The 18,586-nt window shown below is 36.1% G+C and overlaps 1 protein-coding gene across 4 annotated transcripts in view; it reads left to right on the top strand.

Annotated features, from left to right (window-relative positions):
* The window catches only part of LOC145939655 (uncharacterized), a 93,625-nt gene that overhangs the window by 65,300 nt on the left and 9,739 nt on the right, over positions 1 to 18,586 (top strand). For all 4 annotated transcript variants that reach the window (XM_083044123.1, XM_083044124.1, XM_083044125.1 and 1 more), the window contains 4 exons: positions 2,413 to 2,536; positions 4,419 to 4,562; positions 6,392 to 6,592; positions 15,962 to 16,030. In XM_083044123.1, coding sequence (XP_082900249.1) covers positions 2,413 to 2,536; positions 4,419 to 4,562; positions 6,392 to 6,592; positions 15,962 to 16,030 — 538 coding nt within the window. The remainder of the gene's footprint in view (positions 1 to 2,412; positions 2,537 to 4,418; positions 4,563 to 6,391; positions 6,593 to 15,961; positions 16,031 to 18,586) is intronic.

Genomic DNA, 18,586 nt, shown 5'->3' with positions numbered 1-18,586 from the left:
GCCTCCAACATGGGGAATGGGAAATGGTATCCTTTACAACTCAGTTCTGCCACAATTCGGGCGGAAATTCTTGCAATTTCACGGCAGCAGTCGCACGTGGCGTTATAGACGCGGGTAGGGTACGTTATTACCATTTTCACATTTGCCTCGTGTTTGGCCCTAAAATATTTTTCCGAAAACTTACGATGCCGAGGTATTTGTGCTCTATCTGCAGCTGGTGTATGAAATTGATCATTATTGTTTCAATATAAAATTATTATCAATGGCGGTTACAATGATGCACAATTAAATAGCAATTGAAGGAAATTTATTTCGCACAAAACTGTATTTTGCTCTCTGATATTTGAAACGAGATATTGCTTTTGATATTTCTGGTTATTTATATATATTTTAATTTATTTATATGTTTTAATTTAACCTTTTAATATATTGGAAAATGAATAATTGCAATTGAAAAATTAATTCTATATTTTTAAAACATCTTATATGTTTCATTTTGAAAAATAATTGATATTTAATTATAAACATATGTATCTTAGTATCCTTTTTTCTTTCTCTTCCTCTGTTTTTCTTAATTTCTATATCAAAACTACTAAAAAAAAGTCGAGATTGAATTTTATACTAAAATTTTAACATTTCTATAGTTAAGAAAGTAAATTACAGCGTTTTCGCTATGCATTGAAACGTTTCCATTCAACTGGACTAAGCGAAATCACCATTTACGAAATAGCCGAGTGATATGTTCGCGGAAAGGATAGCGAAAATTCGCTCGCAATTGCACGTCGGAAATAGCGTCGCTCTCCCGCTTCGAATCCAAAAATGCAAAATTTCACGGACCACTGCACGCAGAAATCATGGTAAATGCCGACAGTCAGAAAAGAACGGGGCTATGCCGTTCCGAAGAATGCAATATCCGTTAAAGGAAATTTGTTATCAGCGCGACTGCGAACGCATCGTAATTCTTGCAAATCAAGAATCGATACCGGCCAACTATCGAAAAAGGGAGAAGTCGAACAGGTTATACAGTTATATTTGTTAGACGGGTTGTTTCCAGACCCTACGATAACATTATTCAGTCATGTCACGCGAGAGAGGCTAAAAATAATGACGACGATTTCTCAATGTCAAGACATTAAGGTTGAATTTAAACGATTGAAAAACAATCATTTTGACGAACTTTAAAATTCATACATATAAATAATCGCATATATATCTAAACAAAATTTTTATTTATTAATTTATATACACTAAGAAAATTTTTTCTTAGAATTTACCCTGAAAATCATGAGACAATATTATGATTAATTTTATTAAACTGCATAGTAAAATTAATCAAACATACTTTATATTTTATTGTAATAGATATTATTTTTATTGTGATAAATATTAATCAAAGAAATTCTCATAAAATTCTTTTTATACCATAATATTATCCCACGATTATCATGATTTTCAAGGTAAATTCTAAGAGAAAATTCTCTCTGTGTATGTATAAACGGGAAAAAGAGATCCCTTTAATACAAATAAATAATGTAACATTAAATTAGAATAAGATGCTACAAAAATTTTAATAGAATTTTAAAAGAATGGATTATACGAGACCTTTATAAAGAATTGAAAATTTTTTAAACTTAAGAGAAAAAAAAAACATTTGCAACAAGTGACATATAAATATATTATCACTGAGATTTATTCTGTTTATCGCATAAAGCAGTCGCTATTGTGTTTTATTTATGTTAGAGGAAGGATTATCGCGCGCATGTGGATTACACGAGTCGAGAATCAACGAGAAGATATATTGCATAATCGGCTTCAGTATGCGCACGCGTGTTGAATTATGTATTAGAAAACGAGAAGCAAGAGTATAATCTGATTTGACATTAAAGATTATATTACGTAAAAAGAGAATAGTGTCACAAGCATCACTTATGATACCTTACTTTCATCTCATGGTACATGTATCTTTTAAGGAGTCCGTCTTTTCCGCGTTTATGCCCTTTTTCGTCTTATTCCTGACATAATAAATTCCTTTATCTTCATACCTTCTTATAATCTTCTTTCTTTTTTGGTGGCATATTTTAATAATAAAGAGAAATCTATTTTAAAACTCGTATCTAAAGACGCGAAGAAAAAAAAACGCGATTATAGCTATATGTTACAAAATATATGTTGGACGAAGATAGACTAGTTAGGAACAGATGTTAGGTTCCCATTACCGAGAAGTACTTAAATTACGTAAAAACGGAGGGTTATAGTTTCTACTACTAATCTAATTTCGATAAGTGGCGGCCCACCCTCCGGGGAAATTTGCCACCCTCCGGGGTCGCAAGTCGGTTGCTCAAGTCTAAGCCCATCTTATATATACGTAGAGCAGAGTTTAATCGCAAAACGTGTTTGATTTATCGTTCGCAGGGGCACCAGCGGTATCGACATAGACCTTCGCCGAGTAGACATAGATCAGTGCCCGTTGCCGGCCGGATCCACGCAGCTCAACATATTCGCCGCCAGCGACAAGTGCAAAAAGCGCACCACCGAGGTAATGCTAATTTCTCGTCGCGCATTCTATACCTCCTCGCCTATCCGCCCCCAGGATCGATGTTTCCCGCGAGTGTCCTTCGGTGCCGGAGCGCGCGCTTAAACGCGCCGTACCGAATGGAGAACAAAGCCACCGGGGGAATGTTTTTCCACGTGGCGACCGACTCTATTTGTAAATGCCACTCTCGACCCTATCGCGCGAATGAAAGAGAGAGAGAAAGGGGAAGGGTGGAGAACTCTGTATAGCGAGGTGGTTCTTCCGCCATGCGAAAAACACGGCTACGTACTGCTCGCGCAGCGTTTTTGTCCCCCGGACATAATAAACCGCGAGCGGTATCGGCGTGCTTTACTTTTCATAAATTAAAACTCGCAAGAAAATTACGCGCGCTCCAGAGGTTGTCAAAATATTTCATTTAATCTTTATAAAATGCGCGGAAGAGTTATTGAATAGTATTTGCATTCCGGAACGATAGAATTAACATTTAAATAGTATCGCGTGGCGCGGTATATTTTTTCATCTTAATTGCAGATTTTTTTGATAAATTTCATAACATTTTGACCATAGTAAAAATTTAAATGGAGTCAATTTGTCGTTAATTTCGTTTTATAGTTTTTAATTTTTCACGCTCTTTTCTATATTTATCAAATTAATTTATATTTATCCAATTTACATCTGCCTTGTTCTGGGAATACGTTAGTTGAAATTTGTTTGAAAGTTTGCTTTCTCCTTTACACGTAATAATGCAGTGATATATGGGAAAAATTTCGCGAGATGTAAAATAGATCAATGTCGCCCGACTCCTTATGTAAGCCTTAAAGTTTGAAACCACGTTTTTCCAATCCTCGGCTAACGATAACTCATGCGACTTCAGAAAAGAGGATCGCAATTTGGAGATAACGTTTCAAACAGGCTTCATCCCGAATCTATTCGTAGATAAAAACAAGTACGTTTTTTTCTTATAAAAATAATATAAGAAAACATTTTTCGCGATTTTTTTACCTTTAACTTTCGATAGTTGTTATTTCACAGTATATTTTATTTTTTTCATCATTTCAATTTTTATACTTTGCTATATATGATTGCGAGTAATATGTTTGTAACATAAAATTGTTTCGACCACTGAAGCATGCAGTTGTTTGGATCACTGAAGCCGTAGTTCATCATAGATTTCCGTTTTATGGGCCGTGACACTTTTTAACTTATGATATTTACTTTATGACTTTATTTTTTAATATTGCCTCGCTCGTTTCTTTTGAAAAAAAGTAAATGGTAATAGCTGCATAAATATGTATGAAAAAATAATATATTTCGCCATTTTTTACGCTACATGCAATCCCTTCTAGTGAAACATGATCAGTTTTGTTATTTTCAAGTAAGAGTACATCCCCTTAAATTTTAAATTGAAGTACTCTTAATATAAAATTTCTTTCCAATTTTCGATTCTATCCATTTAATCATTAAATTTTGGGAATATTAGATGTTCGAAAAACTTCTGGTTTGGAGATCAATTAAATTGTTTACGGCAATCAAAAAATCACGCTACCACGAACCTTATTTATGTAAGTAATATATACGCGCGAAGCAATTTGACTAAAGTAGAATTTTAATTTTTGACTAAGTAAATTTTTCAACGTTTTACAAGGTCACATTTATTCTAATGAAAAATGTAGATGATATATAATTATTGTTGACCACGAGAGAGAGAAAGAGAGAGAGAAAGAGAGACACAAATTCTGATCGTTCTGTCAGCCGAGAGTTCAGCGAACAATTCGTCGAAACAATTTCGATGGATTGTTACATAGTTAGGCTTAATAACAGAAAGGATTTGATATAACTAGAATTGATTAAATACAATTAATCGTTTCGTCCACGCTGTTCGCAGTGCATCGCCATTCCCGGACTTGGTTTTCGTCGAGGTAGTTATCGATGCGTTTGCAAACGAGGCTTCTACTATCCGGACACGAAATCGGACAAGAGGTACTATAATGGCACTGTCATAGAGGAAGAGTACGAGAAATTGATGATGGTGAGTGGTTTAAAGCCGAACCAGAAATAGCTTTGCTCTACTTTACGCTCCCTAATGTGCTGCTCGATATATAATATTACTCTCTATTTTCTGTGTCGCGTTTTTTTTTCCTCCACAGAAATAGAAAAATTATCTCTATCACACAGCGCGAAATGATATAATTAATATAATATAATATAATAAATATGACAGAAGGTGTCGTTTCGGTCTCATCAAATTTCAATGAACGCTGTCATGGCTCTAATGGCTCCTTTCACAAAGCAGTCGATTAGTTGAGGTTCAGAGTAAATTGACGGAAGATTCGGTCATTAAAGTTTAATGCAATAGAAATGGGCCAGCTTATGCGTATATAACACGATTATTTGCCATGTGGAATTGATTCTCGATTAAAGAGTAATTTATTAAAGAGAATAAACAATTTTGAATTATCATACTAATTATTGTACTGTCTGACAAATAAAAAATCGCGATGATGCATATATAAATAAAATATACTGGATTATACGTAAAATTTAATTTATCGTTGCTTCGTCGTAGAAAAAGAACAAAACCAGAGTCTGAGAAATCTTCAGTCGATATCAGATCGCGTTCCATTTTCGTCGTCACATCCAGAGTCTCTTTCTCTCTATTCCGCCTTCGGAAATAGGATCGCAGAATAGATTGTCGCGAAAGTGCAATTAAATCGTACTGGCGGCAACAGCGTTACGGCGACGAACGAACGGGGTAACGCATTCTATTTACGACGGCGGAGAAATGGCGACTTTTTTTTCCCTCACTCGTAGTAGAGTTTTCCGTCCGTCGTTCGTGCCAGCCGTCACTTTTGCGCCCGTAGAAGCAAAATGGATATCGACAGCGAGGCGCGCGATGGAATCATCTATTGTCACCGTGTGTTACGTATCTTTTGTGATTTGATGGGCATTTCCATCCGCGCGCGGCGGTGGCAAAACCATTTTGCACTCGCGCCCTTCGTCGTCCGTAGTTGGCGCGACCGTTTGTAACCGCGACGGGTTACAATGGGTGACATCTCCAGCGCCGAATATCCTTAATAACCGGAGCTTGGATATTAACGACGTGTCACCTTTTTTTCCCCTCCCACGAAACGACGACGGACATCGCGGACAGTGCGCTGATGCGCGCGCGCATTGTTGGAAGAACGTCGTCGGAAAAGGAGGAAGGTGCTGCTCGGAAAAATTATCACCCTTTAATTTTTCACGCGAAAACACACACGAGACATCGTTGGACCGAAAGAGACAAATTCGGAAGTTATATCTCTTTTTTTTTCGTCCGTCACATACACGATACGCGCGTCTGCTAATATCCCGCACGTTTGACAGACGCTGAGAATTTTATGGTGTACGTAATTTTTCACGAAGATTTTTTTTCTCGCGCTATCGCAAAATTATATATTTTATAGATAAATTTTCGTCATTTTATTTTTTTAAACCACTTTGCCGCGACATGCGTCGATTCTAATTTATCTTTAGGAGTTTACGTCGACTATGATCTGAAAATATGTATGAAGAAAAATTTATATAGTCTATAAAAAGTGGAATTATTAATCGGCAAAACACCGCAAAAAGGTTGCAAAGTAAATTACAAAATTTATTACATATTACAAATTTAATTTATAACGCACGAGAATATTTAGATTCAAAAAATCGATGCATCGAAAATATGTTTCTTCTAAAGAATAGGAAACTTTTTCTTCTCTCTTTTATCTACCGTATAGCTTCGATGTGTCAATTTTTGAAGAATGGCATTTTGCATTCCTTGGCAAAGTGTTCCGTCGCTTTCCGCCGTAAGGAAAATAATTTCACGTTTGTCAACAGGGCGAGAAGAGCCAATATGCCGAGAGCGGAGTGTTCGAATGCCTGCCGTGCGCAGAGGGATGCGAGTCCTGCGAGGACGGCTCGCCTTGCGTCGTATCCCTCAACTGGTTGATGCGAACGGCGATACTTATCCTGGAGTGCTGCATCATCGCTTGCCTGCCAGCCGTCGTTCTTTTCACATGGAAATATGGGCACGTGAAGGTAAGAGCCGTAACTCTTTACAACGCAGTTTTCCAAACTATGGATGGCATCGTGTCCGTACTTGAAAAATAGCAAGGCGAAAAGTCTCACATTGTCTTTTCGAAAATATTACGCCCCAACGTTCGCTCTTTCAATTACGTATATAATATAATATATATTTTGACTAACAATCGGAAGAAAGGTGTCCGCGAATCAATATTAGATCGCTCTTTTAATCTTCTCCGCCAGAGGCAATATATTATATCCTTTTAATAGTTCAAAGTAAATAGCTCCTTAATTAATAACTTTAATTAAGAAGCAGTATTTACCTTGAAGATAAGGTAAGGATAAACGATAAAAAAATTCAACTTGTATTTTATTAAAGATACTATATCATTATTTTATATATAGAAAAAGAAAACCCCGCTCGTGAAAAGATATTGGAAAATATAATCTGTATACCTTAAAAGCTTACACAAAATTTAAGTAAATCATGATTAGAATATAATCGTGAATATGAAATGTACTTTTGAAATATCCTATATTTGAATCAATTTGCTCGAAAACAACGCAGGTCCATAAATTTTCAAAATCGTGATTATTAATAAGATCTATTTTAGGGACGCGTATAAATTTCTAGTCCATACAGAACACACAACAAAAGCCCATAATATCCGTAATATGAAATATCTCTATGTTTTCGTTCCATGATTTAATGAAAGCCATAATTGGACATGTAAGACCGTAATTGGACATTCGATATCGTTAACCTATTTAAGTTAACATTTCAAAGATATTATAGAGAAATGAGTCGACTAATAAAATTTTTGAAAAACTCGTTCTATATATGAATCGTTCGAGTTTTGTTTAAAAATATACATGTCTGATGATGAGTTATTTTATATTTGCAAGAAATAATTTCTCTCTGCTCCGTGCAATTTCTATTCTTGGATTTTCAACGTGTTTAGACCGACCACCTCATTTGCATGAGGGGAGATTTGAAACGCCGCGACAAAAGCACGAAAGTATTATAGCATCACATTACGGTTAATTTTAATAGACGATCGGATAAATCGGGGTTGAAACGTTAATCTTGTTCAGCTTAGATCGCAGCCTCCGATGTCTCTCGTGATTGTTCGAAAGGCACTTATCCCAGGTATAAAGCTAGCCGGAGATCGTGTACGAGAGGGTCCCTTTAAACGCTATCTGATGAACGAGTGTGTCTCGCGACCCAATAATTATGTCACGATGCTTGTATATTTCGCGATTGCGAGGTTTGTGCCGGAGATGGGAATTATTCGAATACGACGATCTCTGTGCGTGTTGATCGGGACATTATTTAAATAATTATTCAAACATTCGATTTTATTTTTATTTAATGAAATAAATTATTTTGTACCTCTCCACACAATTATTCGTTATTCATAATAGTAATTTATTCAGAATACTAAATTATTCCAATAATTCGATATTATTTAGCCAGATTTATTAATATATATTTTCGAGTGATGAAAAACAGATGAGTATATATGAATGTAAAGTTTGACGCGAATAGATCGAACGGGTAAATAAATATAGAGCGGAATATATAGAGCTTTTGATGAAGAACGCCCCGCATTCAGTGGCAAATCCGTTTTTCGATTAAGCGTTTACTTTGAATCGGCTATTGGACTTCCTTCTTCGTTATCAACTCCTTGAATAAAATTGCGCCCACTTTCCGTATTAAAAGGCACGGTTGCTTTCAACCGCAAGGTGTTAATTAGCCCTTCTGACCCCCCTTCTTCTTCTTCGGCCCCCTCTCTTATTCACCAAGCCCTTGGGTTCGCGTGAAATAGCACCTCAGTTCCTGCCTTTGCGAAGGCTGTCGTTTGGCTCGTCCGGATATCAAAGACGTACCAAGGGAGTAGCCGACACTAATTAACGCAATAACGACATGCAAGCTCCCCAAAGTTTTTGCAACGCTAATGACTCCTGGAACATCGCCATTTAGCAAAAAAAAAAAAAAAAAGTGGCTTATGAATTCAACTTTGCGGAAAGTATAATCGGTGAAAATCCGTAAAATGATTTATATCGAAAACTTTTCCTCCCCCCTCTCATCCCTCTCCTCCTTTCGTCTGTCAGACTAATTTTCCCTCGAGCTAATTATACAGTTTTGCGTTTTTGCGGACGAGTTGCATAATTTCGTTTTCTTCATTAAGGTGCATCCTTTAAATTCAAAAAGGTACGGAACACTCTCTCTCGGAACGCGGAAATTGCGACGCTGGGGATAATATCGGGACCTTTGCCGGTCCCGCGTCTTTAAAATCTCGCAGCGTCAGATTACGGATGAGAGAGAGATTACGCGCGGGAGCAGGTATAAATCATCCCCGCGAATATCCCGCTTTTCGAGAGATACTCGCGACACCGTGAATGCGAAAAAGCGACGTGAATGATCCTCTCGCGAGGATTCATTTTGATTGAAAGCGCGGCGAGCGCCAAAGTAGCCGGAAACTCTGTCGCGCGCGTTTTCGACGATAATTTCGCGAAAGTTACGACGCGCCACTCTCTCTCTCTCTCTCTCTGTGTCTGTGTGTGAATGTGTATCCCTCTCGTTGAATCTCGCGCCAGAGAAACGGCCAGATTTTCCGTGGTGTACTGTCACCGTAATTCCGAAATTGGTGGCGGCGAACTGTCGCCGCGCGCACGTGGCGGGTTGGAAGCTCTCTCTCTCTCTCTCTCTCTCTCTCTGCCTCTTAATTCTCGACAGATGAAATCCGAGCCCGTAAAACACGCGACGTGTCCCGAGGATTCCGCGCATTAGCCTCTTCAGGGATGGATCTATGGAAGTCGGAAAAAAATTGATTTATCTCTTTTTTCAATTATATCTATTCAAAATACACAGAGAGTACAAAATTCCGTCCGATTTCACTATATATCTTTAAAGCTTTTTAAAGCTTATAAATGCTCGATGTGACTTTCCTTGACAATGCGATTTTTTTGAGCTCATCCAGGGTTGCGATGATGGCACGTATACAGCATCCTTAAAACGTATCCCTAAAAGAAAAAGTCGCGTAAGATCCGGTGACCTAGGGCACCAAATCGTGAGGTATCACTTTTTCTTTTGGGGATACGTTAAAAATGCTATGTACGTGCCACAACCCTTTGGATAAACTCAAAAATCGCATTGTTACAGCTGTGGAGTCGGTGACAACGGATACGCTAGAGTACAGAAGGACTATCGCCTCGATGTTGCTCGTGTAAAAGAGAAGGTGAAAGACAAAACTTGGATAGTTTTTTTTATTGATGTATCAGTATGTATAAACTTCAAAAATATAATCATTTGAAATCAGATGAATTATTTTGAATAACTGTACATTTATAATTATTAAACAAAACAGAAAAAAATAATTAAAAAATTAAAAATAATCAAAATCTTGGAGAAAAATAATATACATATATATGGCCATTGTGCATTAAGATTAACATTCTTATTTGCGAATGGATTTTATATATTAAAAGTAAACATATGTCATCAATATCCTTGAAGAAGTTAAAAATCGCGAGGCGTCTTCTATAAAGCTGACGTGAAAAACGATGCGAAATGAAAAAGAGGCATTAGGTTGATCAAAGAATTCCTTTACACTATTCCCATACTAGTAGAACAAGAAGAGAGCAATCTTTTAAAAAAATTGAAAAGTAATTTTAATAAAAAATTAAATAAATATGAAGAAAAAAATATGAGAGATTAAAATATCTTGGAAGAAATTGAAAGGCTTTGTGTGTGCAACGATTGTTAATTCTATACTAAAATCAATTGTATAAAGTGTTTCTCTTCTCTCCTCGGAATTATCATTATAGTTTATTAAGTTGTCCCATGGTAATTAAAGAAATAATGAAAAGACCAAGATTAATGACTTAATTACGTATGACGTAATTAGAGTAAAGCATGTTTTAATTCGATTTAAATGACGAGGCAAAGAGACGAGGAGAATGAGATAATCGCTTTCTTCTTTCCCTTAATGGCGCCATTAATAAATCTGAGTTGGAAGATAAACGAGCCGAAGCGGGCTTAGCACTAGCAAATTCGGTCATTCGACTGTCCTTCTGCAAGCAGCCATATTCGAGTCACGATATACAAGCTTAATATCGCGGCGTAATCTGTCTTATGAAGCGGCAGATGGTTTATACTCGTATATATATATGTATATTCGCAGTATATATCTCCCAGCACACACGACGAGAGAGAGAGAGAGTAATAATCGTCCGCATCCGTAGACGCAGCGTGGATTATCTCGAAATCAGATTAATGGAACTTGCGCGCATTATAAAACGGGCTCGCGGAATTCACGCAAACTCCATCTAACTTGCGGCTTTTTTTTCAACGAAGCAAAAGCGTTGCTTCCATTTGAAATTACTTCATTGAGAGAAGAGAGAAGAGAGGGAGTCAAAAGGGAGCGGAAAGTGGAGTCCCTTGATGAAATAAAACGAAAATAATGTGTCAAATTGTAATACGTTTATCTATATATATTTTGAGAAATTCTAACATCTATATAAAGATCTCGCGGATTTGAAGTGTCACTCTCCGAAATGTCACTCGCGAAATCTAGCGTAAATTAGCCCGCTCTTTAACCGCGGATATATATATATATATATATCCTCTCTAACCGCGATGTTATTAGTTTATGTTACAAGTAACGCTTAATTCCGTTATACCCTGTCCAAATTTATGCTCGCAATTTTGTACAATAATAATATCCAAGGTTTACACCGTAAATTGTGCGAGTTTCAATTATATTATTATTTGATGCAACATTAGTCCGGGAATTTTCCGGGATTTAACTGCTATTAAGTTTTGAAATTTAAGTTTCTATTAATTATCCGCAACTCAAGGAACACTAATTGATTTCACGTAAAAAGAAAAGGACATAAAAAAAAAGAGAGAGAAGGAAAAGGAAGAAGATTATTTCTAATTTGCCCTCTTTCATATAGTATACGCGCTTGAAGAAAGTAAATTTCGAGAAAAATATTTCGATGTTTCGTTCGTTGAAGCCTCAAAGTTAGGATGATCGTTTTTCGTTGGAATGAGAGAAAGAAAGAGAGAGAGAGAGCTCGTTACGGTAGATTCGTCTCCGGACCGAAGTTGGCGAACTGCAGATATATATCCTTCCTGAACTTACCGCTTCGGTAATTCGTGTAAATCGCCTCTTGCGAAAAGGGAAGCTGCACTTTTATCTCTTATATAGTAGCGCTAATAGCCTGTGCGATTCAGGAGAGGAGAAGATTAAAGAGAGGACTCGCACAGTAGCGTCTCTCTTTCTTTCTTTTCTATTCCTATTTTTGTCAGGGGTTCCACGCAAGATGGAACATACGCGGTGGTGGAAAACTGGGCGGAAACGGAAGCAACAAATAAGTCCTAGAGAAGAGAGAGAGAGAGAGAGAGAGAGAGAGAGAGCGCGAATGAAACAGTCGCGGGACACGCGAACGGGAAATTAGCTTTGTTGCGGGGTCAGAGGGAGGAAGAGAAGATGAACTTTAACTCGCTTTATTCGCTATTATTCTCTATCTCTCTTTCTCCCTCTATCTTCCCCCTCGGTATATTCCGCGCTGCGGCGGATTTTGCGGCGTTTCCCATCTCGCGACCTTTCCTTTACCTCGGCACGCTTCTTGCATATCGTATGAAAGCGCAAATGGATGAAACGTGTGGTACGTGGCATTTGTATGTATATATACCACGTCACATTATCGGCTTTCGAAGAATTTCAGTTGGCGGTAATAATAAGGCAAACTTGAATAAAGCCGCCCCGTCGCGAGCTGTATGCAAAACGTTCTGTAAACGTTCTCTGTTCGTCAGAGGTATACTATTATCGCGTGTTTAACGAGACTCTTATTGTACTTGTAATTGTATAATATGTATACACGAAGTTCCATCTTCATTAGCATCGATTTTCTTTCAAGAGAAATCTCTAAGTAATTTATGAGTCGCGCGAGAGAGCGTGAGTGAAAATCCAAATCTCTAGGCTATTCTCGCGTACAGAGGTTTTTTTTTCTATTGATGAATTAAACGTCGTTTTTACACGACGAGGCTTTTCTTCATTAGCCGCAGGCGTGTTGTGTGTTGATGACTAGTAAAAAAGTTGTCACGTTTTTTTGAGATAGCGGTGCAAGACTAGCGTGCTTCATTTCGCGTCGCGCACGTTAGCCGAGTTAAAATATTCCAAGCTGATGGTATATCGCGCGCTATCTTCCAACTTTTTTTTCGCAAAAAAATTAAAAAAGCGAAAGAAGAACGTCGCGTGTATTTGCATGCCGCTTTTTAAGTAATTCACGGACAGGGTTTCAGATAATCTCAAAGGTCATGTTTGCCGAGCGATACTGTAATAAGGTTTCGCGTTTGCAACATCGGCAAAAAATTCAAGCGCGATACTTATATAAGTACTTTATAAGGTACATATATCCCGAGTGTATTACGAATGGTTAAAAAATATAAATAACGCTCGAAAAATGATTGCTTTACACACATTTGCTTTTCACATATATTATTTTTTTTCTTCAAAGATTTCTCTGTTCTTTATGACAAATCTTGCAACACACGCGATTGTGGCATATATGAAAATCTTTTCGACATATAAAATTCTTTCACAAGTACTAATTGAATATCTTGGTAAAGTAAAAGAAGAGAGAAACATTTTATGTGAGGTTTACAAGATGAGAATATTCTAGCGTATCTTCATTTAAAAATATTTTCAGCAGCAGCGTGCATAATTTTGATTATCTTTTTGCCAGCCACTTTTTCCCGACTTTTAAACAAGCTAGTTGTCCGAAAGAAATATCGTGAAAATCATGCTTTCGTTATAGTCTCCATAACTAAATAAATAAATTGTGTGTATATACATATATGCAGGGTTGGGCAGATACTTCAAAACAAAATATTTAAATACAAGATACAAGATACTTTTTGATATATATTTAAATACTATTTAAATACTTTGGTTTTGACATATATTTAAATACTAATTGTAATTAAATACATTTATAAATACTTTTAAATACAATTATTCTTCAAATTTCCTGATTATATATTGAAAGTAGAATTGTATGAAAATAGAATCAAAAGTAAAATCAGCACTTTGAAAGAGAGATAAGTTCATTTATTTTAACTTTAAACTTCGTAAAATAATAATAATTAAAATAATAGACATAATGGCATATATTATATAATTTATATATTATATATATATATATATAATAGCATATATATTATAGTAATTTAAGTATAGGTTTTTCAATACAGTATACATAGACATAGAGTATACTCTATTTATTTATCATCACTACAAACTATAACTTTGGTAATTCTTATTGCCTTTTAAAAATACCAATGTTTCAAACATTTTGTCAGATAGAAGGCCACGAGTAGGCGAATGTATAAATCCCGCAAAAAAAAAAAAAAAACAATTTTATAAACGCCTTTTTCACACGTGGGATAATAATGTAATTACATAAATACATTTAAATACAAGATACATTTAGATTAAATAATTAATTACAAAATTCAAGATACTTGATTATTCGATATTTAAATACTGTATTTAAATAAGATACATATCTAAATACGTATCTCAGATACTTTAAGATACATATCTGCCCAACCCTGCATATATGTATATGTATGCATATATAAAACAAAATCAGCTCTACGAATAGTGAACATGCTACACATTTCCTATTCATCTGTATGCGTAATAAACATATATATTTTGAATATAAACTTTGTAGCGCACAATGTGTTGCGGAAACAGCTGGCAACATAAATAAAGCATTCAGAGAGGGAAAGGGGGAGAAATACTCTTAAATAACGGATAACATGGAATACGCGGCATTGAGAAAGCCCCATGTTTTGATAACAGTTTGAAAAATAAATGTGGTTAATTATGCCGGCAATTAAATTTATACGGATCATTAAAAAAGCAAAAATTATCTATGAGTTTCTTCATTACATATTGATTTTACGTTTGTCAAATTAAGAATTTAAGAGTTCAAGAAATAATAAACGAATATATTATATTATACGAAAAACTCCCAAAATTTTAGAAAAGCCAAAAGATACATAGGTTTATATTCTGGATCTTCTTTTATCGATAAAAGCACTTTTAAGCATACAGTTTCTGTAACAGAAACTATATGCTTAAAAGCGCCTTTATCGATAAAAGAAGATCCAGAATATGGGCCATAGAAAATATATGGAAAGTATATGGAAAGTAGACATATTTTAGTCAACCCGTAATTTTCGTTCAGTTCAGAGTTTTAAAGAAATACTCTTAAATAATGGATAACATGGAATGCAGTATTGAGAAATTTCATGTTTTAGTAATACCTTGAAAAATAAATGGGATTGATTATGCCGGCAATTTCTATGAATTTCTAGGGATAAATAATTGAAAAAGCGAAATTACCTATGACTTTCCTAATTACATATCGATTTTACGTTTGTCGAATTAAAAATTTAAGAGTTAAAAAAATAATATATGAATCAGGGACCCGGACCGAACCGGAACCAAAACCGATAACCGTTCCATAATCGTGTTTTTAGTAGAACCGAAACCGTATTGAAATTCTATTAAATTTATAAACATCGGAACTATATAACCGGACCATTAAATTATTTTCGGTTTACGGTTCTTTTCGATAGTTTTTTTCTATTTTTGCGCAAATGACGGAAATGTCATGATAACTGCTTCCTTGAAGTGCAGTGCAATACAAAAATAAATTATTTTTTAAATGTTCTGAAATACATGTATTATCGCAATAACGATAGTTGTGAGGATAGTGTGTTTTCCGTTATATATATGTATATATATAATATAGATACATATATATATTTTCATGTATAATATGAAGTGCTGTTTACTTATGTCATAAAAATTAATAATAATTTTTTAAAGCAATAATTTAGAAATTAATAATTAGAAAAACAAAAAGTAAAAATTTTAAAAACCGGAACCGTGACCGAAAAAATCGTAATTTAAACGATTTCTGTTTCCTTTATTTATCAAAAAACCGAAACTGGAACCGGAACAGTTATTAAATATTTTATTAAACCGTAACCGAAACCGAACTCTAATTTGGTTTCGGTCCGGATCCCTGATATGAATACATTATTACATGAAAAACTCCCCAGATTTTACAAAAGCCAAAGGGTATGTAAGAAAGTATATGGAAAGATATATTTCAATCCGTAATTCTCGTCAGTTGAGAGAATCTCGGATAAAAAGAAGGATCTTCCGTTGGGGTTGGCCTCTCCCTGGCGCTTATTTTATTTACGCATTTCCGGGGGCATCCGGCTGGTAATATCGGCGCGAACAAAGGCATCCAGCGGCGCGTGATTTTCACGAGTGAAATGATTTGTTGCAGGTGGTGCGGGCGGCCAGCCCGGTTTTGTTGCGCGTGATCGTCCTGGGCGCCTTCTTCATCTACTGCACGGTAAGTAAGTATACGTCGTCGCCGTCGCGCGCGTTTCCCAGTCGTGTTTCATATTCATGAGAGGGTCGACGTTACGTCGCACCGCACCCGAGAGGGACTCCGATAACAAAGCTTTCTCACGTGCGGGCGGAGACGACGCGACGTCGTCGTCGTCGTCGTCGTCGTCGTCGTCGTCGTCGTCGCCGCAGCATCCGACCCTCTCTCGCCAGCTGTAACCGCATCTGTTGCGACTAGGTACTAGTAGTAACCCCTAATGTATGCACGCGCTCCCTGTACGCCAATTACGATAACGCATGATTCCCCATATCGGGGGCGCGAGTACGTGTATTCACCAATTATTAATGACCCGTACATTTGGCTAATTAAAGCGGATATACGGGATGTAACTATCCGTCCATCCGCTTGAAGCCGCGTGAAGACGTGATTTTGATCGACGCGGACCGATTCTTGGCGGGATTTTTATTCTGACTTTTCGACTTATTTTGCAATACGAAATATATTTCGCGGATATATCACATTAAATCGGATATATCTTTCGGGATTAAGTTGTGAATTAGATTTTCCTCCGAAGCGACGACGCCTTACATTCTCACGTCAGCGACGTGAAGAGAGGAGCTATCGCTATTCGTGATTATAATGCTTATTACGCTGGATTATTATCCGATGAGAGACATGTTTCCGCGATTGCGGCGGTAGCTGTCTACCGCATAGATCACGTAGGACAAAATAATTCAGGGTATATCGCATTTAGGTTGTTTCTGGATTTTGACAGCTGCTGTAACTCTATGTGCGCTATATTCCGCGCACGTTCTTACGTGATATATCGGGTTGATAGCGGAATTTCTATCACATTTCACAAACCTGCTTTATCGAATCTGGGACGATTTCGTAGACGACAAGTCATTTGTATAAACGTAAATTCCGGGAATTTTCCTCACGTACTCGTTCGCGTGTTCGCGTACTCTCTTTGCTCTCAGATGACAACAAGATCTATGGAAGGTATTTGTTTAAGACATTGAGAAGCCGTAAGAAATATTTAATTGATGGCTTTCAATTGCAAAGATGTGTCATTTAATTTTATATTTTTCACCGCATATATGTACACATATACACGTGTAGCGAACAAATACATATGACATTACGCGGGAAATATAACAAATTTATTTAAAATTTATATAAAAAAATGAAATTAAAAATAATCGTTGCAGCAAATTGGATTAAAAGTGTGAAATTATATTTGGGAGGGAAAAATTTGGTCCTCGCAATATAAATAAATGAATTTTTTTTACATCCGTTGCTATATGTATCAAATGTTTCAGATAAGTTTTTCTTATAAAAAAATAATTAAAAAGATTTCTTGAATATATTTTTTAATTTAATATTCTTAGGAGAATTTTAGAACAAGGAATAATCGGGGAATGTTATTATATTATTTTGTTATTGATTATGCACATTAAAAATATATATATATATTATATAAATTGTCTTAAATGTACAGATTATATTATCTTTATTATATTATCATGAAACATCTGTTACAAAATAAATTATAGTAATTTAATAAGAGTTAATTGAAACACTTAGCATTTATGAGAAATGTTTGTATAGCAGTAGTAGTAGTAGTTGTATGATATCACTACGGGGTAAACTTTATCAAGCACATGTAAGACTGCAGAATTTGCTAAGAAAGTTTGACTCAAGTGACAACAAATTTGTTTCTAACAAATTCTGCAATTTTATGTTTTCGGTCCTATTTGAACTAATTAATTAAACTGAGAAATATTAAATCAGAAATTATCGTACGCAATTATATAAAATGAGAATAATGAAACTGATACTGATGGCGATACAAATTTGTAAGGGAAACATTCGTAAAGACGCGTTCAGAGATTTTCTCCGATATTGAAATCTCTGTCGTTATGTTCGAGGCGTCACGTGTAAGAGTCATTCGCAATATGACCTATTCTGTCAAGATGACAAGGTGCTTTTTCTCGCCGAAGTAATAGCCCGTCCATAAATAAGGGTTAGTATCAACGTTTGCGGTTCAGATATTTCGAGTGCTTTAACTTGGGAGGGAACTCGTCCATAAGGAGGTAACGTGCCTACGTAATGTTTGCTCTTACGAGGTACGAACTCCCGGATGGCTTCACTTAAACTCGTACTGCTATTCTTAATGAGACGTCGTTTGCCCGCTTATGAAGGTACGCGCTTTCCATTTCTCGCTAAACTTCAATATTATATCTTTGCCGAGTGCCGAGAGAATGTCGTCGTGTAAATCGTATGATACAGCTCGGAAAATCCGAGGAGATGAGACGCCGCCATCGAATTTTGCGGTGCGTGATGCGAGCGGCTTATAATATTTCTCCTTATTCCGCCGTTTCCTTTCTCGTCCTAAGAGTACCTTATTAAGAGAACTGTTTCATCACAGAACTTTGTAATATTTCGCAAAGCTCGAGCGTCAGCTTAATTTTTGAAACGTAAAAGCAGGAATTGTCTCTCGGGAGCAATTATTTCTCGCAAGAGAGAGAAAAAAAATTCACTTGTATATTTTTAGAA

Source organism: Prenolepis imparis, unplaced genomic scaffold (genome assembly GCF_030444845.1).
Source record: "Prenolepis imparis isolate NDT839.2.m4 unplaced genomic scaffold, iyPreImpa1.0 SCAF_8, whole genome shotgun sequence".
Lineage (NCBI taxonomy): Eukaryota > Metazoa > Arthropoda > Insecta > Hymenoptera > Formicidae > Prenolepis > Prenolepis imparis.
Note: the sequence above shows the minus strand (reverse complement) of the source record. Positions and strands in the feature narration are given on the sequence as shown.